The sequence below is a fragment of the Lissotriton vulgaris genome, chromosome 9 (assembly GCF_964263255.1).
Source record: "Lissotriton vulgaris chromosome 9, aLisVul1.2, whole genome shotgun sequence".
Taxonomy (NCBI): domain Eukaryota; kingdom Metazoa; phylum Chordata; class Amphibia; order Caudata; family Salamandridae; genus Lissotriton; species Lissotriton vulgaris.
The window spans coordinates 633,130,195-633,158,037 of NC_141697.1; the positions used below are offsets into that span (position 1 = coordinate 633,130,195).

Below are 27,843 nucleotides of genomic sequence, written 5' to 3' on the forward strand. Positions count from 1 at the left end.
GTGACAGTGCCCTAAAGAACAGTGGTGAAATTTGAGACCCCTGCCTGTCATAATGTTGTCTGGAGTATGTCATTGACATGTCGTTGACATGTCATACACAACTGCAACCGTAAAATAGCTTACAAAAAATATGGCTGCATCAGAGACAGAGCCGGAAGAGCTCTGGCTTCAACTTTCAGTAGGTAAAATGAAATGTGACAGCCGCAGGGACAGTGCCTTGTAACTCTGTGGCTGAGCTGGTGATATATCGTCAATTTCATAGAAAGTACCAAAGGAAGGATAAAAATGGCTAACTCATTCAGGATGCAGACTTCGAAGATCGTTCAGGCCTAAGCTCGGCACCATCTGGAACCTCTGTCCAGCTCTACACTACTTGGCACCAATATTTAATGTATAGGAAACGTTACATCGAAAAAACTCCAAGTGGATATTTTTCTCTAATGTGTGAAAGGCCTGTGAAGATTTCTCACCTGTCTCAACACAATGTCCCATGCTCCTGTACTCCAAGGTCTAGGATCCATGACAAAGCACCAACTATTTTTCGTAACAAAGATCACCGTTTGGTATTGGGATGTATAGGCTACATTTCTGAGTACAAGTTGTGCAGCTATGGATTTCGTATACAGGACATAGAGAATGAAAGTGACCTCAAAGGAGAAACCAGATGAGCAACAACCTTGTTTCTTGTATGCACATACCTGGGTTGTTTTGAAGGGCGATTAATATCAACATTTATTGGAAATGTTTCTATTCAATGCTACCTGTAAATCCAAAGGCTTTTTATCCAATATCATAGGAAAGTTGGGCTCTACAAATTGCTTGGGCCATTTTATTATTTTTAATTCATGTTTGGCAATGGATAAAGCTCTTTTAGAAGGTCAAACTCATTCAATTTGAGAGCTTAGTAGAGTATGATGCTGCTAATAAAACATTTTTCCAGGCTGCTTTTAACTCCCATTCCAGCACTGCCTCCTTAGTGGCTGACAGTATCTGAGAGGGCCAGCTGAAATGATCACCTAAACCCTGAACTGGCGTTTTCACTAAATTTGACTCGCGAGTTCTTGATGGCCTCAAGCTACAGAAACGTGATTTACCCAGTACATTGATCCACAGACCATCAAGTAAATTTGTGTGCTGCCTGAAAAGTGGTAGTAGGAGATGTTACAGATTAATTTAAAGGCAAATGAGGGGTCCATGTTGAAGAGGTTGGAATATTAGGCAGGATGCTTGGTGGATCAATCAGGTGACCGGTAGACTTACGGTATGAGGGGACTAGCGTTCAGCATTTGAGGACTAATCTGTATCATGTGAGATCAGACCTATGGGAGCGTGATGCTGCGGAAGTCAGTCGATGAGGCTCTGTACAGTCTTGAAGGTGGTAGGCCGTTCCAGGAGGAATGCAATGCCTGTTGCAGATGAAAACGTAGCCAGGGTATCATCCCATAACCAGATGAGGTCTTGTACAGTGCTCTGTCTAGGTGAAAAGATCAATTGAAAGGAGTCTGGCACAATGTGGTCTTTTATGATCTGTTGTAGAAGGAACACAAATGTATTTTTCTGGAATTTCTGATGGCCAAGGGAGACTTTTAACAGGACATTAGGTCCCAAAAATTATTTTTTTAAGGAAGGAAATGAGGAGGGATTGGGTGTGAATCGTAAATATCGAAACTATATTATCAATGCACAGAATATTGAGGAGAAAATGTTGACTCCAAATTATCGACAGGTAAGCAAGTATAAATTTTCTTTACCAAAACTCCACATAGCTGCATTAGATAGATAGATAGATAGATAGATAGATAGATAGATAGATAGATAGATAGATAGATAGATAGATAGATAGATAGATAGATAGATAGATAGATAGATAGATAGATAGACGTCTGTTGCCTCGGTAATTCTACCCCATCAGGTAATGTTGGGAAGGCCAGGTTTGATAATGTTGGGGGCATTTTGGCTCCTTTGGCCCAGGTAGCTGCCTCCCCAGCATAAGAAGTGAGGGGGCACAAGACATTTGGATTATTAATCTTACAGTCAGATGATTGGTATTAAATTCACTTATAGCTGAAAAAAACAATATTAGGGTGCAGACTGTGTTACACACAGTTTCATAAAACCCATCACTGGCATCCTTGAAACATCTTTGACCCCAATGCAGGGGGGGCTGAAAGCCACAGAGCAGCTGTACAAGTTATCCATTATGTCTCAAAGTGAAGAACATTGAGAATTGAGCTTGTGCACTTGAATGATCAATGTTACCCTGATTAAGTGTCTATTCTAAGCCACAGTGATATCCCTTTCAGTCGGGAAAACAGGAGTAAAAGGGGAGAAAACCATGTTGTCTGCTGGACCAACACAAGCCATCATTACCTCACTTTGGATGTTTCCGTTAGAGGATCCCTGCCCACATCCATTTTTCATCATCTTCAGTTTCAAGCGAAAGTTGTAGCCGTTCACAACCTGGTAACACAAATACATGGTAGTCAAGGCACTTCCCAGAAATGTAATGCTTTTGGTTGCTGTCCAGTGTAGAGGAGGCCCTTCAAAGTTTGGAACAGAATGATCCCTTTGGGGCGCAGGTATAGATAGATTTGTATACATTTGGTCCCATTCTGTACATACACAAGAGACAGTGTGTGACACTTATCCAAGCAATGCAAGGGAGAAAACAAATCCAAAAAGACTCTCAGACGTTCATAGCCAAGTCTGTCTTCAGTTTTGGGATCGTGGTACTTTAACGCCTCTAGGTCAATCGGTTGTGTAGCGTCTCTTGGGGGCACGCTACGCGGTATCAGGGGTGGGTGTCGACCGGAAGTCTTGAGCGACCCCGGCCCCTTTATTTATGCTCTCTGGCCCTGCCTGGCCAGAGAGTGATACAGAGTATGATACTGGTTCCGGGTATGTGTGTGTAGGCAAAGAACTAGACCGCTACAGGTTGTATTAGTATCCGAAGAAAATTGATGCTTAGGGCAGGGATTGACAAACACCTTCACGTATCCTGCAACTTTAAAAGATTGTGTGTCATGTCATGATATACGTCAGTGTAATCTTGGTTTACTGACCCTGCTTTGTGCAAGGCGATGTTTCATCAAAAAGAAGCTTTGGTCTGGCATTCTTGCATCATAAATAATCTTCCAGAAAACGTGCAAGAAAGTGCATATGCTGATCATTCTGCCAAAGCATACAAACGTGTACAAGCAAGCTGTACCACGAATCTAAATTTGAAACCACATACAAAGCAGGAGAGTGGACTTCAAACATTTAATAAGCCTCAGAAGCAACTGGAAGGAGGTGGAAGATTGCAATAAATATTGCCAGTGTCAGAAGGTCACACACTAACACCCACATGCATCAACTTATTTAGGAAGTGCAAACAGTGCGAATCGGTAAAATCGTCCGTTTGCACTTCCTAAATAAGTTTTTGGGATGCATCATGCATTTTTGTGAAAATCGTGAATTTGCGATTCCTTAAAAGCAATGCATGATTGTTTTTCTAATTGCGAATTAGCAATTAGGAGGTGCAAATTACCACGAGGTTGAACCTCGTAGTAATTTGCGAAAAGTTTTGAAAAATCTAAAAAATGCATTTTTTAAACGTTCATGTTTCAGACACACATGTCCTTAGGACATGTGTGTGTGAAACATGCACTTCAAATTACATTTCTGGGGTGCAGGGGGGGGGGGTCCTTTGGACCCCCCTCTGCACCCTTGGAATGCATTAACAAATTGCGATTTTCAAAAAGAAAAACGCAATTTGTTAAAGCCTTCTCATTGATCCCTATGGGCCATTTGGCCCATAGGAATCAATGGGAATTGCGAATTCGCACCTTGGAATTCGCATAATATTTGTGATTCGGTAAAAATTGCGATTTTTACCGAATCGCAAATAATTTGCGAAAATATACATGCATCTGTTATGGCAGGGTTTTTGGCTTTATTTAGCAGTGATAATAGATCATTATTCTTGCTCGCATCTAGTATAGGCCTTCTTAGCCTGTGTTGGCCCTTTTAAGCCCTTTTTCCAGACCTAGAAGAGGATAGCTGCTTAATATGCCTTTATTCTTGACTTTAACCTGTCTATTGCCTATTGGCTTTGACATATTAGACATATTGGTATGGTTCATGTAGGTATTCTGACAGAGCTAAGGAGCATTTCACCCCTTTCAGGCCTAAAGCTAGAGAGACTCCATCTTGATGGAAGCAGAGAGGCTTTTTAGGGCGAAGGCAATGTTTTCACTTAAGGCTGTTGTGCTGGAGGGAAAATCCAGTTAGGACTGCTTCTTATCCGAGAAATGTGTTTTTCTCTTGGGCCCAGACGTAACAAGCAGATGGCCACTGCGGTTGGGTGAAAGCCTGGGAGCTGGCACAGGAATTCGGTAGGAGACAGCCCTCCGGTGTAAATTTCCATGAGGGGAGAGGAATCCATAATAGCGAGCTACAGGAGAGGAGGAGGGTTCAGTTCAGTTTTGGAAGTCATTGCAGCGTGGTGTGCAGTTCAGCGTGGTGCTCAAAACAACTTGGAGCACAGGACTGCTGGGAGCCCAGAACAACTTGGAGCTCTGAATAGCTTGCAGAGAGAGAGAGGATGTCTGCTAGGAGCTGCAGAATAGAGTGCAGTTCTTGAATGGAGAAAGAAGGCAGACGATTGCTGAAGATGAGGAGAGAGAAAAGCAGTGCAGAGAGCATCAAAGAAGGCTGTCAGCTGGAGCAACTGAACCAGAGGCGTGGTGATGTGGTGAAGGAGGGAGAGACAGAGAGAGCCCTAATCCCACCAGAGGCAGAGAGAGAAATCTTCCTTCTAATAGGTGAGGTAGTCTGAATTAGTTACATTTACACTCTACACTTAATCTTTTCCCTTTTTAGCGGAGTGTTCCTGTTATGTGTAATCTTTTCTCTTTCAAGCGGTGTGTTCTACCTATAGTCTTTGTTAGATGTGCATTAATGTTTATATTACTGTAATAAAAACACCCCCCAGTTTATAACTAACTGGTGTGTAATCCCTATTCTTGTTCACTAAAGGTAAACATAGCTCCTAGGTAATTGCTGCATGAATGGATGAGTAATCCCAATCAGGTGAGTAGTGATCACATAAATAGGGAGTGAGTGGACCTTTGATGCCAAGAACAGGTAATACATTGTAATCTGAAACCATATCCAAAGTCATCATTGTAGTTTCATCCCGAGTAGACAGCTGAGATAATATCATCCCAATAATGTTTCATAGGAATGTGGTCGTCGTTGATATGCGGCGTTAATGAGAACGATAGGAGGGATACTATCGCATAAAGCCACCGGATTGTGGCATAAGATTAATGAGAGCGGTGAGAGGGAGATCACCGTGTAAGTTTCGCAGGATCGCGAACGATTTGGAAAAGGAGAGCACTGGGGCTGCAGACCCACGTGTGTAGACACGCCAGATTGTGTGTCAGATCTGCCCTAGGGTAGAACGGTCTGGGTCAGGGTGGCCGCGAGACCAACTGATGTGAATAAGTGTGGTGTAGGGTATGGATATCCCTAGTAATCAGTGAGTATTCTTAGTATCCCTATAGATTTAGTGGTGTTCTTAATAATATGAGCTTGTATATTGCGAATTCCCTATCCTCAGGTAGGTACCAGGTGCCTGGATATAGAGGAGTCCTGAGGACGGAAGGTGAGTACGTTTTGGCTGGGTCACAGGGGCCCCTGGGGGCTGATCCCATCTAAACAGAAAATCCAGCCATTACATTTTGGCGTAGTCGGCATCTTACGAATCCTGTGTGACCCCATGTGTTGTGAGTAAGCGCCAAACATTACATTTTGGCGTAGTCGGCATCTTACGAATCCTGTGTGACCCCATGTGTTGTGAGTAAGCGCCAAACATTACATTTTGGCGTAGTCGGACAGTTTACGAACTCTGTGTGCCTGGCCATGTGCTTAGAGAGTTCCCCATGTGTTCTGAGGGAGTGCCCTGAACGCTAGTTCCATCTGGCTTAATGTTGCAGTTTATGTATCCTGTTAGACCTATTGGCTTGAACAGTTGCAGCGTGAGGAGATTGTATTTCATCATGGCATTTGGTTTATTCAGGGTGGAAGGAATGGTTTTCATCTTGGTGTTTAAACTGTCAGAGTTGAAGGATGACATTACATGAGGAAGCCAGTTACATCTTTGTGATGGTCCAATTGTATAAATGTGTGTAAAAAATGCTTTTAAATTGCCCATTCAATTGCTTGCTGCATCTGCTTATGCTGTGCAATGTGAAATGTGTTCATTGTTCTATGATCTGTGGAGTTCTGTGAATATAGCTCCTTGTAAATATGACTTGTGAATAGCGCCATATTAATGTGACTTGTGAGGTGCAGGTTCTCATGTTGATTTATTGTGTTCCTTGTGCATTGCGCCTTGGAAATGTTGTTTGTGAAAGGCTTGTCTTGTAAATATGGCTTGTGAATAGCGCCATGTGGTCATGGCTTGGACAGGGCATGTTATCATTACGTTTGGCAGGAGAGAGCTGGATCTTTCTCGGGTGCTTGGGGATAACGTTTTTGAAAATATGTGCGTGTCATTTGTAAACGTGAAGAAATGTGCTAATGATTTTCCCATGTATAAATGGACGTTGGGAAATGTTTCTATTTGAGCTGCCAAAGGGTTAATATCTTGAGTTGAGGTGGCAGCCTTTATTTTTTACATGCTGTCAACATGCATGGTTATCTGACCTGACTATAAAAGTCAGTGAATTATTTTAAGGATTTTTGATGGTTTGATTTTGACTTTTTTTTTTGGTTCCTTGGTCAGCCTACGTGCTTTGTCAGTTTCTTGACGGAAAGGTAACATCTTGTGTTTTGAGAAGGGTTCTGTTCATTTCACATTCCTTTTGAAATGCGTCTACGTATTTGTGTGGGTTCACCTTGGAACTTAAGTGCTTATAAATAAACCAGTGAATTACGGAGAAAGCTGTGTTCTTTTAAAATGAGAGAAATGTTAAAAAGATAGCCCGTTAGAGTGCACGCTACGAGCTGTTTTCATTAATTATTTCTGTGAGGGGTTTCCATCTAGACAGGAATGTGTTGGTTTTCAAATAATAAATCTTGCCCGATTGTGCATGGTAACATGTGCTTTTAATTAGTGACTGGCAACTATTTGCCTTTGAAATGAAAATGTTAAAATGAAAATGTATGTTTTTATAAATGTGAACTTATATACAACGTTGAAATGTATCTTTGACGAATGGACCCTAAATAAGTGCTCATATTTTTAAATGTCTTGCCTTTAGTTGAGTTAGTTGGACAAACGTCTTTTTAATAAAAAATTGGACCTTTTTTAATTGGCAATGCACTGTAACAGAATTGTTTTTGTTAAACTCGAGCTTCTGTTAGTTACAAAATAAGGCAGGAGAAATTTGTTTTTTGACCTTGGCAAGACCAGCTGGTCTGCGCAGACGAACTTTTTTTTCATTCTGCAAGTTTCGATCACGTCCCAGTGTGTTATGATGGGCTACAATCCAATTTTCTTCCGCGCACGGCTTGTTTATTTAAGGGCGGGGTGGCCTGGCTCTTCAGACTCTGACCAGGGAAAATGGGAGGCTTGCAGTGCCCTGCTGATGCTGTCACCATTTGGGCGGTACTCCAAATTTTTTTTTCACACTGTAGCATGGTTCTTGCCCAGAAGGGTGAGACTGGCTTAGTTAGGATTAGGGTATGTTAGGCCCCACTCAATGTTGCTAAAAGTTAAATTTTGAATGTTTTAATTAATTAGGATATTTCCTTTTCAATAATGAAAGGCACCCGGGGTGCTTTTTAAATGGAAAATTTTATTTTACAAGAATAATGATACTTCTTCTCTTGTTTCTAGGATGGCTGCAGTTGGGGTGCGTGCGTGCGTCTGCCCACTCCCTTTATTTGTTTTAGCTTTTTATTTTCATGTTATTATTTTAGTTTATTGTTTTGGATAATGGAACCAGACCAGACCAGACCAGACCAGACCAGACCGGGTGATGGATGGCCGCATTGGAGGAAGTGTCCAGGATGCAGGGTGGTGGCCTACACTGAAGAATTTGGACATTAAATAATCCCTTGGACAATCAGACCCCACTTTTAAAGCAAAAAAACGTGTCACCTATTATGACTAAGTTATTTTATTCCCTGGCCTGCAATTTTGACATTACTATAAGCAGGCCCCACTTTTAAAAAAAATATTTCACCTATTATAGTTTTTCCAAATGAAGGACTTTTTTCAATGATGGTGCGTACATGTGTTCCACCGTGTGATTTAATGTATTAATGTTTGCCCAGATCTTGCAATTGTATTTCTCAGATTTCGCTTTAAATTGACAAATGTCAGCAGGTAGGCCTCATTTAGGCCTATTGTTATTTTCATCTCACATATTACCACCTACACCAATAGTTTCATGAGTCATCATTAGCTTAAGTTGCCTATAGTACGTAAGGCTCATTTAGGCCCTTTCTTGTTCTCTCATTAGAAGTTGAAACATATTTGGTTTTTAAGTTGATAATAGTAGGTAGGCCTCATTTAGCCTTAAGTTGTCCGAAGTAGGCCCATTTAGGCCCCTTGCTGTTTTCATTCAACACATAAGTCCCTACATCACTAGATTTCACCAGTTATCATTAGAAGTTGAGGCACATTTAGTTTGAGGATGCTTTGGTTAGTTTCTGTCGTTATCAGATCCAATCTCAGATATTTTCAGCATTCAAGTCAAGGGTGCTTTGATTTGTTTTTAGGTTTCTATTCCCTACAATTGAGTTTCAGGTGGAATTTTCTTGAGTTGTCATTGTTTTTAGGGAGTTTTTTTTAGGTTTTGATTTGTTGATAGATTTTGTTGATGTTTGTTTATCTCGATGTTATTGTTTGTCAGATGTTCGCAAGATAAGGATCTAAGGGTGGTTGGCAGAGTTTTTTGGGCTTTATTTAGCAGTGATATAGATCTTAATCTTGCTCACATCTAGGATAGGTATTTTTAGCCTATGTTGGATAGATTATGTTGATGTTTGTTTAGATGGTTGTTGTTGTTTATAAGATGCTCGCAAGATAAGGATCTAGGGTGCAATGTTATGGCAGGGTTTTTGGCTTTATTTAGCAGTGATAATAGATCATTATTCTTGCTCGCATCTAGTATAGGCCTTCTTAGCCTGTGTTGGCCCTTTTAAGCCCTTTTTCCAGACCTAGAAGAGGATAGCTGCTTAATATGCCTTTATTCTTGACTTTAACCTGTCTATTGCCTATTGGCTTTGACATATTAGACATATTGGTATGGTTCATGTAGGTATTCTGACAGAGCTAAGGAGCATTTCACCCCTTTCAGGCCTAAAGCTAGAGAGACTCCATCTTGATGGAAGCAGAGAGGCTTTTTAGGGCGAAGGCAATGTTTTCACTTAAGGCTGTTGTGCTGGAGGGAAAATCCAGTTAGGACTGCTTCTTATCCGAGAAATGTGTTTTTCTCTTGGGCCCAGACGTAACAAGCAGATGGCCACTGCGGTTGCGTGAAAGCCTGGGAGCTGGCACAGGAATTCGGTAGGAGACAGCCCTCCGGTGGAAATTTCCATGAGGGGAGAGGAATCCATAATAGCGAGCTACAGGAGAGGAGGAGGGTTCAGTTCAGTTTTGGAAGTCATTGCAGCGTGGTGTGCAGTTCAGCGTGGTGCTCAAAACAACTTGGAGCACAGGACTGCTGGGAGCCCAGAACAACTTGGAGCTCTGAATAGCTTGCAGAGAGAGAGAGGATGTCTGCTAGGAGCTGCAGAATAGAGTGCAGTTCTTGAATGGAGAAAGAAGGCAGACGATTGCTGAAGATGAGGAGAGAGAAAAGCAGTGCAGAGAGCATCAAAGAAGGCTGTCAGCTGGAGCAACTGAACCAGAGGCGTGGTGATGTGGTGAAGGAGGGAGAGACAGAGAGAGCCCTAATCCCACCAGAGGCAGAGAGAGAAATCTTCCTTCTAATAGGTGAGGTAGTCTGAATTAGTTACATTTACACTCTACACTTAATCTTTTCCCTTTTTAGCGGAGTGTTCCTGTTATGTGTAATCTTTTCTCTTTCAAGCGGTGTGTTCTACCTATAGTCTTTGTTAGATGTGCATTAATGTTTATATTACTGTAATAAAAACACCCCCCAGTTTATAACTAACTGGTGTGTAATCCCTATTCTTGTTCACTAAAGGTAAACATAGCTCCTAGGTAATTGCTGCATGAATGGATGAGTAATCCCAATCAGGTGAGTAGTGATCACATAAATAGGGAGTGAGTGGACCTTTGATGCCAAGAACAGGTAATACATTGTAATCTGAAACCATATCCAAAGTCATCATTGTAGTTTCATCCCGAGTAGACAGCTGAGATAATATCATCCCAATAATGTTTCATAGGAATGTGGTCGTCGTTGATATGCGGCGTTAATGAGAACGATAGGAGGGATACTATCGCATAAAGCCACCGGATTGTGGCATAAGATTAATGAGAGCGGTGAGAGGGAGATCACCGTGTAAGTTTCGCAGGATCGCGAACGATTTGGAAAAGGAGAGCACTGGGGCTGCAGACCCACGTGTGTAGACACGCCAGATTGTGTGTCAGATCTGCCCTAGGGTAGAACGGTCTGGGTCAGGGTGGCCGCGAGACCAACTGATGTGAATAAGTGTGGTGTAGGGTATGGATATCCCTAGTAATCAGTGAGTATTCTTAGTATCCCTATAGATTTAGTGGTGTTCTTAATAATATGAGCTTGTATATTGCGAATTCCCTATCCTCAGGTAGGTACCAGGTGCCTGGATATAGAGGAGTCCTGAGGACGGAAGGTGAGTACGTTTTGGCTGGGTCACAGGGGCCCCTGGGGGCTGATCCCATCTAAACAGAAAATCCAGCCATTACAGCATCCCATTTTGCAAATTCCAAATTGCGATTCCCTATTTTTTGCAATTTGGAATTCGCAAAAGGCCGGGATGATGCATGTGGCCGTAAGATACCTAAAGTTAGCATTAGTTGCCCATAAAATAATGCAAGAGTCTAGATGTGCTTTCTACATTTTCTTTAAAGAATGTTGCAGTTTTGTTTTAGGGAGAATAATTTAATGGGCTAACGATTTAGACATTCCAGCTTCTGATCGCTACCTGTCTTCCTTTGTTGCACAATGGATTATTTGCATAAACATCAGAGGATATTTAGTATTTTGGGGAGGCGCAGAATTGAAAGTTAGTGCTGTGGGGCCAAAGTCCCTCACGATGGTGAGAACTCCTCCCACTGCTCACTAGGGTCAAGTTTCCCTATCCATCAATGCAGCTCCTCACACAGACCATAACTGATAGGCACTCTGCCTGCAGCTGATGGTTTTCTCACACGGCTAGCCACTTCCAGCTCCTAGACTCCCCCAGAGAGCCAGCTCCTCACACCGTCTACCAGTTCCAGTTATTTAAAGGCCACACGTGCCATCTACTTTCACTGCTCATCAGTAGTGTCTCTTCACACATTCCCTGGTGTCCTTGTCTAACACTGTCACTGGTGCCTCCCCATTCACTGCCTAGTAGTGCCCGCCAGTGCCCGGTACTCGCACCCAGCAGTCCAGCTTTCTTTTCTGCTCTCCAGAGTGTGTCCCTCTTACTGACTACTGGACTCCATTTCACATATTGGCAACCAATACCTTCTCGCAGCTAATGCATCCTCTTAACACTGTTTCTCAGTGCTGGTTCCTCCCCCTGGTCACCAAACATGACCTCCTCAAACTGCAAATCAGGAAAGCAGGCTTCTCACACGACTGAAAGCATCTTAGTGTTCGCTCCTAAAACTTCCCATCGGGGTTAAACCACATACTACCCACCTTATGCTCCTCAGTCATTCCTGTTACTCACTCTGCTCACTACCGCCAACCCTCATGCTGCTCAGTGATACACAGAGCACTAGCTCATCATGCTGTCAATAGTGCCAGTTCCTCACAATAACCTGTAGTGCTAACTTCTCACGGTGCCCATCTGTGCCAGCAGCTTGCATTGCCACAATATGAGCGCCTCACACTGCCCACCAGTGCCAGTTCTGCACACTGCCCATTGGTGTCTGCTCCTCGCATGTGCCGTAAGCGTCAGCTCCTCACACGGTCCACCTGTGCCAACTCTTTGTACTGCTCTCCAATTCCAACTTCTCGCTGGTGACCTAAACCAGCTTCTTACATTACCCACCGGTGCCCGCTCTTCATACAGCTCACCAATGTCAACTTCCCACACTGTCCACTTGCCTCAATTCCTCACAACGCCAGTGAGTGCTGTTTTCACCTTGTCCACAAGAGCCAGTGTCTCTGTTGCTACAAGTTCCAAACTCTCATACTACCCCTCAATGCGGACTCTTCACATACCCAGTGGACTGCCGAAAGGTGCCTGCTTCTCCTACCACCGGCAGAAGTCCGCTTCTAACACTGGCCACCTGTGCCTGCTTCTTACAGTGCCAGTTTGAGTGCTTCATACTCCCTCCAGATGCAGGCTGATCACACTGTCTACTAGCATCAGCTTCCTACACTGCACAATACCTTAACATTCTCACATTGCTTTACTGTTTCAGGCCCTCACATTGTCCAACCGTGCAATTATCTTCTACAACCCAGATGTGAGTACCTCCCCTACCGACGCTCATTACACTGCCCACAGGTAACAACGCCTTGGCCAGCTTTTCACACTGCACATAAGTTCCAGCTCACCACAATGACCACTAATGCTTACTGCTTACACTACCTACCAAAGCATTTATCAATCAGCTGCGAGTGCCAGCTTTCCAGCAGCCCACCACTTCCTGTTCACTTTCCACCACATTCAGGTCGTTGTACACAAGAGTGTGAGATTCCTACACCATCCACCAATGCCTGTGCTTCTCAATGTCTATCAACGTCAAATCTAAGACTGCTCACGATTGAGGGCTACTCTGTCCAAAAGTACTAGCTGCCAATAGGGTCCACCACAGCCCATTCCCAGCCCTGCCCACTGGTGCCAGCTCTTTACCGTACCCGCTAGTACAATTTCCATGCATCCTCCACTAGTGTCTCTTTCTTACACTGCTTACCAGTGCCAACTCACACACTGTCCACCACTAACAGCTCTTCACCCTGTCCCCCAAAGCCAGCACCTCAGAGTGGCCACCATGCCTGCTCTTCAAACAGAGGACTAACATCTGCCTCCAAAACTGCTCAGTAGTGAGAGTGCATTACTCTGCCCATCAATGTGAGCACATACTGTCCACTGGCAGTCTCCCGCTCCTCCACCACCAGCTTTGCAACATCTGTATGCAACCCAACAGTGCCAGCTTCTCACAAACACTACCAATCCCTGGTTATAGCAGACTACTCACACTTCCAGGTAGTGATTTCTTCTCACACTGCCTAACAGTGTCCGTTCCTGAGTCTGCCCACCACTGACAGCTCTGTACATTGTTCAGTAGTACATGTTTTTCACATTGCTGACAAGTTCAAGCTCCTCACACTGTCTTAGGTTCAAACACTGTCCATCTTTGTACCGAGCCCCTTGATTGGTGAGAAAGCCCCAATACCAACAGGTACGATTTGATAGAAGTGAGAGGGCATGAACTCTGGGGAAGAGAGAATGGCCCGTGACAAGGACCACAAGACCCCTGTCAGGGCAGAATGGATTGCTACATAAGGGTGATAGCACTCCCCAATGAAGAACGCTACTCCTGCGGTGCCTTAGAATGCTGTCCTCCTCCTCGCTATCCATTCATCCCTTGAGGTCCTGGAGGGGAGGGTGGGTGAGGTGTGTTCTAAGGACTCCTTCCTGTCTCAAGACAGCCGAAACGTGGCAAAAAAGGTTACGCCTGCAGAAACCAGATTTTTGAAGTTGGAAGACACAGTCTAGCACCCCCGTAAAGAAGTTGCGCGGAGGCCCAGGCCTGCTAGGGACGTAGAATAACATATGGACATTTGTAAAGCGCACATTCACCCCATGGTATCTTGACGCTGAATAACAGATATTTACTATTACTCAAATCAATGGTACAGGATAGAGGAAGATGCGGAAAACCGCACCGGATTAACAACCTCAGATTTGTGGGGTTTCCATAGGGAGTTGAGGGCCAGAATGTGTCATGGTTCCTACATGAGTGGTCGCAACAGATCCTACTTGAGGATACATTTTCCACCTCTTCGAACGGACACCCCACGCTTTGGGGGGCAGGGGCTTCTTGAAATTCCAAGACAGAGATAGGGCCCTTTCTAAAGTACATAAGATGGGGTAAGTGCACCATGAAAACTCCAAGATCCTGATTTTCCCAGATTACACCCAGGAGACTCAGTGGCATAGGCATACATTCCGTTCTGTTAAGTCCAAACTGCAAAGTCTTCATCTAAAATACATGCTTTCATTCCCAGCCTAACTGAAGGGACTGCTCCGGGGAATCACATTTCTTTCGGACCCCTGAAGCAGCATGAGAGTGGTTGTGGCATGCCCCAGACTGCGCAGGACAAGGAGAGTGAACCAGGCTGCCACCTGATTACGAGATAAGGGGCCAGACCCAAAGACTGGCAATGGCCCTGAAGGAAAGCTCGCTGCTCAGAAAAGAGAAGTATGGGCAGGGTCAGGCGCAACAGAGGTCAAGAGATGAGACAAGAGGCCTCCTTGGAGTCAGAAGGGGCAGAGTGGCTGTGATAAAAAGAGCAAAACTGTTAGCCTCGAAGGGGGATCCACACATGGTTATACAGGGGACGATCAAAGGACGGATTTGGAGCCCCCCGCCCCATTGGCAGTTGCGATTGGAAATTTGGAACACAAACCTGAGACCCCCCAGATGTCACAGCATCTGGACTGATAGCGGCAATATAGTCGTGCAGCTGACAATCAGAACTGGGGTCCTGGCGAATGATTCTTCCTGTCCCATGATGGATGACTCAGTGAGTTGGCATGGACAACTTTCTAAACACAAGTACAGAACCACAGCTAACATGAGTGGTTGTTTCCAGTTTTAACTCAATTTGTAAAGAGTTTATGGGTGGGTGGGATGGGAGGTTACATACCTCTCAGATTGCCCTGTTGAGTAGTTTGCTGTTACGAGATAAGGATACACACTCACAGAGGTACTATAGGGGTGGGTCAGATTCAGGTTAAAGTGTTAACAGTTATTATAGTTCAGGGGGGGGGAGGACACACGCTCTACGGCCGACGACCAGCCATGCAGCAGGATACACCCAACACACTTATCTCACATTGACAGCCTGATGACCATTTTAACCATGGCACTCCTGACCCTAGATCTAGAACCACACTGGATGGGCTAAAACTAGATGACAGGGCTCTCTCGATCCTATCCTGGAATGTGAATGGCCTGGGAGACAAAATTAATAGGGGTTTGGCGACCTAATATATCAAACAGATGCACCCGGATGTAGTTGCTTACAAGAGATCCATCTTAGGGAGACACAATGCAAATTCCTTGGAAGGGGGCCACTATTATGCTGGCACATGCAGGATATTAAACCTGATCTAGGGGAGTGGCTACATTGGTTTAAAAAAACACAATTTCCTATGACAAAACAGTGGATAGATCCATTAGATAGATATGTGGGAGTGAGAGGGTTCTGGGGATGTGTGGACGGTACATTTTTAAGTGTCTACATGCCCCCTAGACTGCAGGCCTCACACTGGAGAAGTTAGCAACTATCTTGCTAGAGGCAGACTCCTCTGCACACATAGTCATCGGAGATTTTAATGACATTATGGCCATCGACCAAGACAGATCAGGGACTATGAGTATGGATACACAACCAACCCCACTTGCATGCTTTACTGCCTATTTTGGCTCTCGGACCTCTGGAGGTGTGCGCACCCCCTTGGCAGGTGATACTCTTACTTTTCTGGGGCCTATAGGATGTTTTCCCTCATTGACTATGTCTTTACTCCTGCCGGCAAGGTGGGTACCATACACCAGGACAATTACCTGGCCCAAGACCTTTCAGACCACTCCCCATTGTTAATGATGCTGGGTAGACGGCGCAGCGAAGGGACGGGCTGGAAACTCAATGCAAAGGATTTAAGGGACCAGGAAGTAGCAGTAGGGCTGAGGGTGGTCTCCGAGCCTTACTTTAAAGAAATGAAGACTCGTCACGTCCAAGCCAGTCCTTTGGGAGGCATACAAGATGGTCCTTCAGGACCGAGCTCAGAACTTGCTAGCCCAGAAGAAGAGGGTCTTATGCGCCCTAGAATTGCTTGAAGGTCAGGTGCTAGACCTTGAGGGGAACCTAAGACTAGACAACGACCCCTCCAGGCTCAAGAAACTGGACATCCTCAAGGAAGAATATCAAACTCTGCCCGCAGGACGAGGCTAAGACCCAAATGTGGGCTACTTTTCTGGTTTGAGAAAAAGGAGGCAGAATCCAGATGGGTGCATCAGATAGTCGGGCCAGGGGGAATGTGCGGACTCTGATGAAGCTATAGCTAAGGCCTTCACCCACTACTACGAGGATTTCTATAAAGTCCGGCCATTACAGGAGCTACCCCAAATGGAAACATACTTGGCAGTCAAATCTACCCCATACTAGATGTGGAGGCACCTGCCTTACTTGATGCCGACATTAAACTGGCGTAAGTCCAAGCGGCCATGGCAAAACTCAACTTTAATAAGACCCAGGGGCCCAATGGCATTCCAGCAGAAATGTTTTACTGCTTTGGGACCTCATCTTCAAATTATGTTTCTAGAAGCAGGTAAACAAGGGACTCTCTTGTCAAATCTCAGCCGGGTGGTTATAGTGGTACTGTCCAATCTTACTACTCAACACAGAGGTTAACATTTTGGCCACAATACTGGCCACTAGGCTACTACAGGTGATCACATCACTGATCTATAGGGACCAGTTCAGCGTAATGCCCATCAGGTCGACACGCTACAATCTTAGACGGGCACACAATTGGCTAAACAAAATAAAAAAACAGCCAGACCCCATAGCCTTTTAGCACTGGACGCAGAAAAGGCGTTTAATGCAGTGCCATTCCTTTAAAAACCCTTGGTCAAGTTCGTGTTTGGCCCCCATTACAGCAAATGGGTCAAACTATTATTTCAGGCCCTGGTAGTGGCAGTCAGAGTTAACAGAGTGCTGTCCTTTTAATTACTTATTGGTTGAGGCACGAGGCAGGGTTGCACTCTATTCCCCCAGCCTGTTCACCCTCCCCATAGAATCACTGGCATGTGCAATTCACAGCCAAACTAGGATTCATGGCTTTAACGTCATGGGAGAAGCTACTTCAGAAGACATTTTACTTTATGCAGATGACATTCTTCTTTATATTACAAATCCCTCAGGGTCCCTCCCTTTGATTTTGCACCTGTTCGAGGATTATGGGAGTTATTCTGGTTAAAGGATAAATGGGAACAAATCAGTGCTACATCCAACAAAATGTGACAGAGGTTCTCCCACTCCGCCATCGCTTGACACACATGGCATGGGGATTTAAGTTTTTAGGCATATTCATGATGCCGGGGAGGGAACTCTGCTTCGAGCAGAACTTGAGAAGGGTGATGTGAAAATGCTGAGCCAAAAGGGAGAGGTGGCGTGGTCGACCCTCACAATCATGGGAAGCCATGTTCAATATTATCTCACTACTCAAACTATTGTATGTGTTGCTTAATACGTTCTAACCGGATTCCCCCAGAGATCTTTGCTAAAATCGAGGGTGACATGCGGAACCTGTTGTGGGATGGTCAAACCCCAGAATTGCCTTAAAAACTCACCAATGTAATCAGTATACTGGTGGACTCACCGTGCCTGATCTCAAAGCCTACTATTGGGTAGCCCACCTCATCAATATTAATGATTGACTATTCGTCCCCCTAGAGCACTCCACTTTTAGGCTGGAGCAGTCACAATGGGGTGAATGGTTTTGCTTACACTTTCTCTATGGCGGCAGGGGGACTTGGCATCTCTTTCTGGCCATCCAGATTACACTTCCGGTTTGGGATAGAGCCATGAAACACTGTTGTGGGAAGGGCACTGGCTTCCAGAGATACAAAACATATAAGGAATTGAGGCCTGGGACAGGATCTTAAAACCCCCCACAATTTGGGTCTTGGGATGAGATCACAAGCAGTTTTCAGGTCCAAGAATATCAAATAGAGGCTGCCACCCTCCATTGACACTGTCTTCCATGTGATGAGTTTGAATCTAAACACTTGATCGAGTGTGGAAGTGTTTTTCCTGAATCCTGCCTGGTATGGGCTGATAATATCATTTTCTTCCAACCAGCCCTGGATTTGGTCCAGTATTACCCTAGCAAACTGTTTTTGTGTGACATCGATCAAACTGATCGGTCTGTAGTTTGCTGGGAATAGCGGGGAACCCTTTTTGAAGATTGGAACAATCTCGTCCCCGGCCCAGGTATCAGGAAGGGGCATGCCATTACTAATAGTAAGGTGTCATATGTATTTGACGATGGGGGTAGTACTTCTAGCAATGTTGAGTCTGAAATTGTTGTGTCTGTTCAAGATTTTTTTGATATTTCAAAAGTTTACAATATATCTTCTCCCAAGTGTTTAGTGAACAGATTAGGTAAGGTTTTGGAACTCATGGCAGACTCAGGTTCTCCGTGGACCATCATCACACAAGAATATTGCATGCAATCAGTATAGAGATCTTGTTGATATGAATACGTTGTGTGAACCTGACATTATTGCTAACAATTTTGATGGTTCAAAAATTGATTTCATAGGTTTTAAAGAAGTATTTATTTGCTTCAAAGCCAATTCAGCGGTTATCAAATTGGCATACAAAGGTGTAAATGTGTTGGGATGGCGAGATCAAGCCAAATTGGGCATCATTCTGAATCCCAGGATGAAGGGCCCAGTATCTGTTCTTACAGTATCTACTTCTGGTATTGAACACACTGCATTACCCACATCCACTGAACTCACACAATGTTTTCCGAATGTGTTTTCTGACAAATTAGGGAAACTTAAAGGTTTTAGTCACAGAATTAAAGTGAAGTCTAGCTCTGTTCCAGTCAAACAAAAATTAAGGGGAGTTCCTATAAGCATTAGAAATGAACTTAAAGATATGCTGGACACAATGATTAAATATGACATAATTGAGGAGGTAGAGTCTTCGGAGTGGGTTTCTCCCATTGTTTTGGCCCTTAAACAGGATAAAAACATCAGATTATGTGTGGATTTAAGAGCATTGAACACAAATCTGGTTACGGATTGTAACCCACTTCCCAATATTAACGAAATGGTATGTATGTTGGATGGTGCATTAGTGTTTTCTACCTTGGATCTTAGGTCCGCATATCATCAGATCGAGCTTACTGAGGACTCTAAGCATTTTATGGCCTTTATTACTCCTCATGGCCTCTTTCAATTCAAAAGGATGCCTTTTGGTTTGGCTTCGGCCGCTTCAGTGTTTCAGTGGGCTATGTACCATATTTTTAAGGATGTAGGTATGTACTTCAAGTGTTTTCAGGATGATATTCTGGTATTTTCCAAGAATGAGAATGAGCATTCTATTCACCTTAAAGATGTTTGCTCTAGACTGGAACAATATGGTTTAACACTTAAAAGCCAGTAAAAGCAATTTTTTTTGCAAATCGGTGGAGTACTTGGGTCATACTCTTTCAGGCGAGGGTGTTGTACCCAAGAAGGCTTTAGTCGATGCCATTATCAACACTCCTGCTCCCGATGACAAGGAGAAACTTCTTTCTTTCTCAGGTCTATGCGAATACTATAGTAAGTTTATACAAAGTTTTGCTACTAAGATGGAACCTCTTGGAGAATTGACTAGAAAATCATCTGAATTAGTTTGGTCTGAGAGACAAGATGTTGCTTTTAAGCAAATTAAAAATGAGATTGTTAATGCTCCTACTCTGAAGTCGTTTTGCATTGAAAAAAAATGCATTATTACAGTGGATGCCAGCCTTTATGGGCTTGCAGGAGTTCTTAGTCAGTGTTCTGGCAGAGATGAATGGTGTGTTGCATTCGCTACAAGGACGTTATCTCCTACAGAAAGGAGATTTTCTGTAATCGAAAGAGAATTATTAGCTTGTATTTGGGCAGTTGAGCACTTTCGTAATTATGTTTGGGGAAATAGATTCACACTCAGAACAGATCATAAACCGCTTGTTGGGATTTTATCTCCTGGTGGTGGATGGAATTCTACTGCTCGTATTGCCCGGTTAACATCTCGGCTTCAAGGGTATGGTTTTGAAATTGTGTATGTACCTGGTAGAAGTAATGTTACAGTAGATTTCCTTTCGAGATTACCTTGCCAAGAAGAAAACATTTCTACCATTGAGCAAGAGGTTGATGTTGTTGTCACAATAGGTGATTGTGTGTCTCAAGAATTTGTAACTTTACAAGACAAGGCAGGGTACCAGGCGAGAGGCATTTCGGACCACTCCCCTCTATTGGCAGAAGTAGGAGGGGGAGGGGGAGAGAGGCGCACGTCCCGGAGACTGACGGCATGGGATCTTCAAAATGCAGATCTGCTAAAAGGCCTACGGGCTGATGTAAGAGTATACATAGCTGAAAATGAGGGTACGACCTCGTCCCAAGTTGTGCTCTGGGAAGCGATGAAGGCGGTCCTGCGGGACAGAGCGCAGAATAGACTGGCGGGGGACAGAAGGAAAGCACAGGAGGAGATCCGATCGTTAGAAACCCAGATCCTGGCACTCGAAAGGGAATACCAACTCACTAGGGATATAGGGACCGTCACAAAACTCACAGATGTCCAACGTCAGTATAGAAGCTTGGTGACAGGAGAGACTAATACGCAGGCACTAGCGACGCTGCACCGCCTTTATGATGTGGGGGATAAATCTGGGAAGCTGTTGGCATGGCGCAGTCGGAAAGAAAGGGATGCGAGATGGGTGAGAAGGTGAGAGACGGTCAAGGGAAAGTGGTGCGCACAGATGAACAGATAGCCGAGACCTTTGCGAAGTATTACAGGGCGTTTTATGACGCCAGAGATCTGGGGTCACAGGCAGAGGCGATGCAGTATATGGCTCATATTGATCTCCCGGCTCTGGGGGAGGAGAACCAACGGGACTTAGATGGAGGCATTACACTGGACGAAATCAAGGAAGCCCTCGTCAAGCTTCGGGCGGGGAAGTCCCCGGGCCCTAATGGATTCCCAGCGGAATTCTTTAAAAAGACTGCGGACCTACTGGCCCACCATGTCTTGGGACTCTATGAGGATGCAGGGAGGGCTGTATCCCGCCGGACCTCCGCCTGGCCACAATCATTCCGATACATAAAGATGGTAAGCCGGCAGATGATTGTGCGTCGTATCGCCCCATATCCCTCTTGAATGTGGAGGTTAAGCTGCTGGCGATGATTCTAGACCTTCGAATGCGGGGAGTGATAACAGGTCTCATCCATCTGGACCAAACGGGCTTCCTCCCAGACCGGGCAACTAGGTTGAATCTTAGAAGGACCCACAATTGGCTGATGAAGGTAAGCGACTGACAAGACCCTCACCTGTTCTTGTCCCTTGATGCCGAGAAGGCATTCGATGCAGTTCACTGGTCTTTCTTAAAAGGGGTGCTCGAGCGATTTGGCTTTGGGCCCAAATACAGGAGGTGGGTAAAATTGTTGTATACTGTCCCCAGGGCTAGGGTTAGAGTCAATGGAGTAATGTCAGAGGATTTCCCAATAAGGCGGGGAGCCAGGCAGGGGTGCCCGCTGTTGCTTCTGCTCTTCGCTCTCACTATAGAGGTACTAGCATGTGCGGTCCGGCAGAATGTAAACATCCGGGGGTTCAGTATAGGGCAGGCAGATAACACGGAGGAGAAAATATCGTTATATGCTGATGATATCCTCTTATATATCACAAACCCGGATACTATAATTGCAGCGCTGTTCACAGAGTTGGCCCGTTATGGTGCCAGAGCCGGATATCAGATAAACTGGCACAAGTCGATTCTTTATGATCCCCGGGGAAGGGTGGATTGGCCAGACCTCCCAGAGAGGCTCCAGACGACGGTAGAGGGATTTGTCTACCTAGGGATATATGTGACGCAAGATGCTCCTCTTTCCTATGGCAGGAACATTAAGAGAGTGATAGACAATTTTATAGAGGACGCGACAAGGTGGAGGATGCTTCCCCTAACGACACTGGGCCGTGCTGCCATGTTCAAGATGATAACGCTCCCGAGGTTCCTCTATGCCTTCCAGAATGAATATTTCCCCATCCCAAAAAGGGTGTTTAGATACATTAACGCTGAGCTGAGGGCCTTTCTATGGCTGGGGAAACAACCCCGGGTAGCGCTGACGACACTACAAAGACACCAATATAGTGGGGGCATCTCTCTCCCCAACATAGAAGCGTACTATTGGGCGGAACACTTGGCACCGATCAATGAGTGGATACATGCCCCAGCAGCACACCCCACTTACGCGCTAGAAAGACACGGCATGGGGAAGCGTACATGCACCCACTACCTGTACGGGGGCAAGGGGAAAGCCAGAGTGCTTCCGGCCACTAGGATCACACTGGAGACATGGGCGAGGGCGACAAAGGTCATGGGATGGGACTGGAAGCCTACGATGCAAACAACATTGTGGCACTGTGCTTGGCTGAGGGAACTCAGTAAACTGAAGGGATTCCAGAGCTGGGACACCATAGGTATATCGTCACTGGGGGATGTCATGAAAAAAGGGGACCTACAGTCTTTTCAATCACTGAGAAGGAATACGGCCTACCTCATACGCAATATTTTAAATATCTACAGTTAAGACACGCCTGGAGGGCGGAGAGGACTTTGATTGGATCGCTCCCGGAGTATGCACCACTGGAGGGCCGCCACTTACAAGAACAGATTCTGAGTAAAGCGGTTTCACTGACATATAGGGCCTTGATGAATAATATGCCGGATGGGCTGGAAAAGCTCAGAAGCACATGGGAACAGGAAAAGGGGAAATGGACGAGGTGGATTGGGAGACGGTCCTGATGCATCCGAGAGAGGTGGCGATTAAGTCTCGGTTGCGACTTATTCAATATAACGTACTCCATAAGACCTACTTCGACAGAGTACGCCTACACAAGATGGGGCGGGCTAGTGAACCAGGATGTTTACGATGTGGACCGGACAGGGGGGACTTCTACTATACCATCTGGTCTTGCCCAGAAATCCAGACGTACTGGGGAGAGATCCTAAGAGAACTAGGTGAGGTGCTGGAGATTACGCTAGCTTCTAGATCCTAAGCTAGTGCTGTTGGGAATGACAAATGACATAGACTTGAATCGCCCACTGCTGATTTTCCTAGTGCTAGCGTTGGTGGTGGCCAAGAGAGACGTGGCGAGGAGACAGTGGGTTTCCACCTTGCCGCAGCTGGAAGAGTGGGGGAGAGGTATGGACATATATATGGGAGCTGAAAGAGTCATGTATAAGGCGACAGGATGTCCCAAAAAGTTTGGCAGAGTGTGGGGCAAGTGGCGACGATATCATGGGCTGGATGGGGGACTCTGATTTGATGAGGGTGTGGGGACCTTCAGCTGTAAAAGGGGGGAATGCGATAGGGACTGTACTCTTGTGTCAGACTAAGGATGGGAGTAGGGATTATTTCCAATGTTGGCAATGGAGGACTGTGAATTGATTTTAGAGATGGAATTGGGGGTCGGGGGGATGACGGGTGGGGCATGATGATTCCTAATGACATGCTTGTTATGTGGTTATCTTATAAAATGCTAATAAAAATATATTTTTTTAAAGAATTTGTAACTTTATCTGAAAAAGAATGGTTTGAGGAAATGAGTAATGATGTTTTGTGTCAGCAGATTTCAGACTTTGTAAAAAAAGGATGGCCTAAGGAAAGGTGCGTCTCTGCTGACATGTCTCCTTTTTGCCATGTGTATTCTGAAATTGAAGAATCGGGAGGTCTGCTGTTTAAAGGAGGTAAGATTATTCCTCCTGTTTCTATGCAAAGAAAAATGTTGTTATTGTCTCATCAAGGACATTTGGGGATGTCTTCTATGAAGCGTCTCATTAGAGCACATTTTTGGTGGCCTGGACTTGATATGATGGTTGACAGGGTGGTGAGAGAGTGTCCAGAATGTATAAGCAGTGATAAAATCCTTTGTGTGTCCTCAGTTCCCCTCCAACCTTTGTCTTGGCAAAATTTTCCATGGCGAAAAAGTCGCCTTTGATGTCTCTGGTCCGTTTAAACATCTTCCACTTAATGCCCGTTATGCTTTAGTCATGGTAGATTATCATTCCAAGTGGCCTGAGGTCAAGTTTGTAACTAATGCTTCATCTCAAGTGATCATTTCCTTCTTAAAGGAAGTTTTCGCGCGGGAGTGTTCTCCAGAAATCATTGTTACTGATAATGGCGTACAACTCATTTCTCGTGAAATGGAACATTTTTTTAAAGGTTGCAATATCAAACATATCACTACATCCCTGTATGAACCCAGAGAAAATGGCCAGGTAGAACGCTTTAATCGTGGTCTTAAGGACAGTGTTCAAGCTGCTGTCTCATCTGGTGAACCTTGGATAGATGTAGTGAATAAAAATTGTGGACATATCGCATCACTCCACATTCAGTCACTGGAGTAAATCCTTTTATGATGCTGAAGGGTAGAAAGCCATCTTCGGATATTTGCCCATGGTGGATTACAAAAATTAATAAAACCAATGATAATGTTGATGTTGATACTGTTGCCAAACGTGTTGAAGATAAACAGAATAAGATGAAGATGTGGTTTGATTCCAAAATGAATGTTAAATGTCCAGATTTTGTTGTGGGGGAGTGGGCCAGGATCAAAAAATCTGGATTCTTAGTGAAAGGATTTTCCAAATGTTATCCTCCTATCAAGATTGTGAAGGTGTGTAAAAACAGTGTCATTGCTCAAGATGGAAGGGTATGGAATATAAGAAGAGTTGCCAAATGTAATGTTTCAAATGATATGCACGAGTTAGATAAAATTCATGACAATTCTGTTCCTCCTGTTCAATCCATAGCTTCCAGAGTTAAAAGTAATGTTAGACCAAAAAAACTACCTGGAAGATATTTGTGTTGAATGTTCTTATTTTTGTTAGGGGTAATATGTGTTACATTCATATTATTATTTTCATTACTTTTTGTTTCACATTACTGATGTGCGTGTTGTCTGGAACATGGAATGTATTGATGCTCTGCATCTTACATGTCATGTTCCAGATTCCACAACTGGCAGTTAAGCTGTACCTCAATTGCTGCCAGACGTGCTGTGCCGTGTTCTCCTTAGTACAATAAATAACATCTATTTACCTGGATATTTGGAATTCTTCTTTTTTACATGTCTCTATCTGTCTCTGTGTCTCTGCCTCTATCTGTCGCCTCTATCTGTCTCTGTGTCTCTATCATTCTCTGTCCAAACAGGAAGCTTCCCAAAACGCCCTTTTAAAAGTCAGCTGGGAAAGCGCTTACAGCTGACGTTTAAAATGCCTTTTGGGAAGCTTTCTGAAGGTGCCCTGACGTCACAGAGGCCGGCAGTAAACACAAAAGATGGTCGCAGAAGCATACGTAGTGAATACCTATTTAATACGTATTCACTACTTATGCTCCTGCAGACATCTTCTGTGTTTACTGCCGGCCGTGGAAACTGCAAGGCAAGGTCCACGGACAGCCAGTGGAGGCATGTCGGGCTGCTGGAGGCCCGCGAAACGTACTTGGAGTACCAAGTGGTCTAGGTCATAATTTGAATCGAGTCGCGTCCAGGCGTTTATAAAGGGGCATAATTACGATGTGGCTGAAGGCAGTCCGAGTTTCTCTCAGTACCAGTCAGTAGGGAACAAAGGTGCTGAGAATACGTGGTCATCTAATCTCTTTCCTCTCTGCAAAGCGCACAGGGCAATGTCCCTTATGACAGTTGGGAGTTGATCAGGGTACGAGTCGGGGGTGCACGCGGGTGGACAGCGTATACCCACTATTTTCACAGGGTGAATGCCATCCACCTGCCAAGAAGTTGGATCCCACTAAATAATGTGGTGCTGAACCCGTCCCGTGTAATTTCCAAACGCCGGGACACTTTCAGCAACGCCTGCACGTTGTCTGCTTACCATCTGCAACAATTAACAATGTGCAGGCTTGGACGGGACTTTCTTATTTTAGACTCCCGCTGGGCCCATAATAAAGTCCGAATTTGAGGGGTCATCAGATCACCTTTTGTTTGAGTCTCCTGGCTGGGAGCAGTCAGGAGCCTCACACCAAGAAGCAACTGCAGTAGAGGGGTAACAAAGGTTAGCACTGCACACATACTTAAGAGAGGCAGCTTTTCACTTTGTTCAAGCTTTGTTTACTAGATATGCATGCACTATAAGAATGTCAGATGTGTTGGTCTCTCCCAGTAGTTACATAATACTAAATGTAATTTATATAGTGCTTATATAGTGCTTACTTCCCCTGAGGAGGTGTTGAAATAATTTAATTACCATTATTTTTTCTTGTATAGCGCTACTTATCCCAAAGCAGAGTGTCAGAGCGCTTTACATCACACGTACATAATAAAGTTGTGGCTTGTGATGCCACTTCCTATGATATCAATTCCTGTGATGCCACATGTAATGTCATGCGCCGTTATGTCATGTGCTGTGATGTCACGCCCTTATAGACCAAAAGCTAAAATTATGCGCTTAATTAGAATGGCGCCCGACTGCTATTTTGCTGCGATTGTCATTGCATCCAGATATATAATACATGTAACATTACACTTATAAAATAGCCGGGGAGGACTATTGGCTTTGTCAATGGTTGTTAGTTGCGTAAGATAAATAAGCAACAACTATGGATCCGTTGTATATAACATTGAAAATGCTTCTGAGATGATGAGACGGAAAGTACTATAACAAGTGTCTTTGACGTTACATCAAAGGCATTGAAGGGTGGTACTGCTACAGAGTTAACATTTTTCTTTTTCCCTAATGGTGAGGGGAAAAATGGAGAGCTCGAGAGAGACCCATCTCAGCACCTGCTTTTAAGGACTGCCAGTGCTGAGCCCGGCAGGACCCGGCGCACTTAAAGCCCTTACTCTATGGCAATCGTGGTGTATATGTTAAAGCCACTCCCTTTACATTGGCCCGACCCCGTTCAGAACCACCCCCTCCTTCCTTTCATGATCCCACTTAAAGCCCTGTTGTTAGTGTTACCCACCTGGTAGCTGGCAGCAAGGATCTTCACAGTGTGGTACTTGCACTTGTCATTTTCATCAGCTTTGTACACGCTTTCGGTGAAGTCCGCCATCTCTACGGCTTTTTTGCTGGTCACGTCAAGGGTATTCCACCCTCCGAGCAGTTGAACTGTCTTTGGGCGGATCACCTCACCCTCCGGATTGTCGTCCATTGGCAGGGCTTGAGGCAGCCCAGCAGATCCGAGCAGCAGGAGAGCAGCGTAACACACCCAGGAGGCAGCCATACTCGCGGCACAACACGGGACTTCTCGAGACGAGTCAGGCAGCCAGCTGAAAGGACGACTGAAGGCGCGAGGGGCGTCAGCTGTTCTTATCTTACCTTACCTGAGCTGAAGTTACAGGGATTGGCTGTCACGGAAACAGGAGCTCGAACTCAACTCTCCGCCTATTGACTCACTAAGCTGCCAGAAGTTGTGATTGATGTTACTGAAAATCCTTTCCAGATTGTTGCACGTTCTGCTGCCTGAAAATGTGATTATTGCATTGTACAGAGAACAGAGTGTGCACATGACACAGACCTTAAAAAATGAAGTGTGAGACTAGTTATATTGTCACGGGAAGACCACCAGACATGGCAGCAAATTCAGGTCAGTGAATGTAAAATTCAGGACAAGTGGTCAAATTAATGGACAAAAAATCAGTACGTAAGGCCAATTTTACTAATATAAGCAGAAGTATAAAAGTAACTACAAAGACTTCTGGTGGATACTTCTAACAGCAAATTCCTCAC

At 44.7% G+C, this 27,843-nt stretch overlaps 1 protein-coding gene across 1 annotated transcript in view; it reads right to left on the reverse strand.

The window, feature by feature from the left end:
* Positions 1-27,408, reverse strand: part of LOC147692001 (uncharacterized) — a 38,172-nt gene extending 10,764 nt beyond the window's left edge. The window contains exons 1-2 of the mRNA XM_086936713.1: positions 27,077-27,408; positions 2,371-2,460 (exon numbers count right to left, since the gene is read on the reverse strand). Of these exons, the coding sequence (XP_086792839.1) occupies positions 2,371-2,460; positions 27,077-27,337 (351 nt within the window). The 5' untranslated portion in view covers positions 27,338-27,408. The remainder of the gene's footprint in view (positions 1-2,370; positions 2,461-27,076) is intronic.
* Between the last annotated feature and the right edge of the window lie 435 nt (positions 27,409-27,843).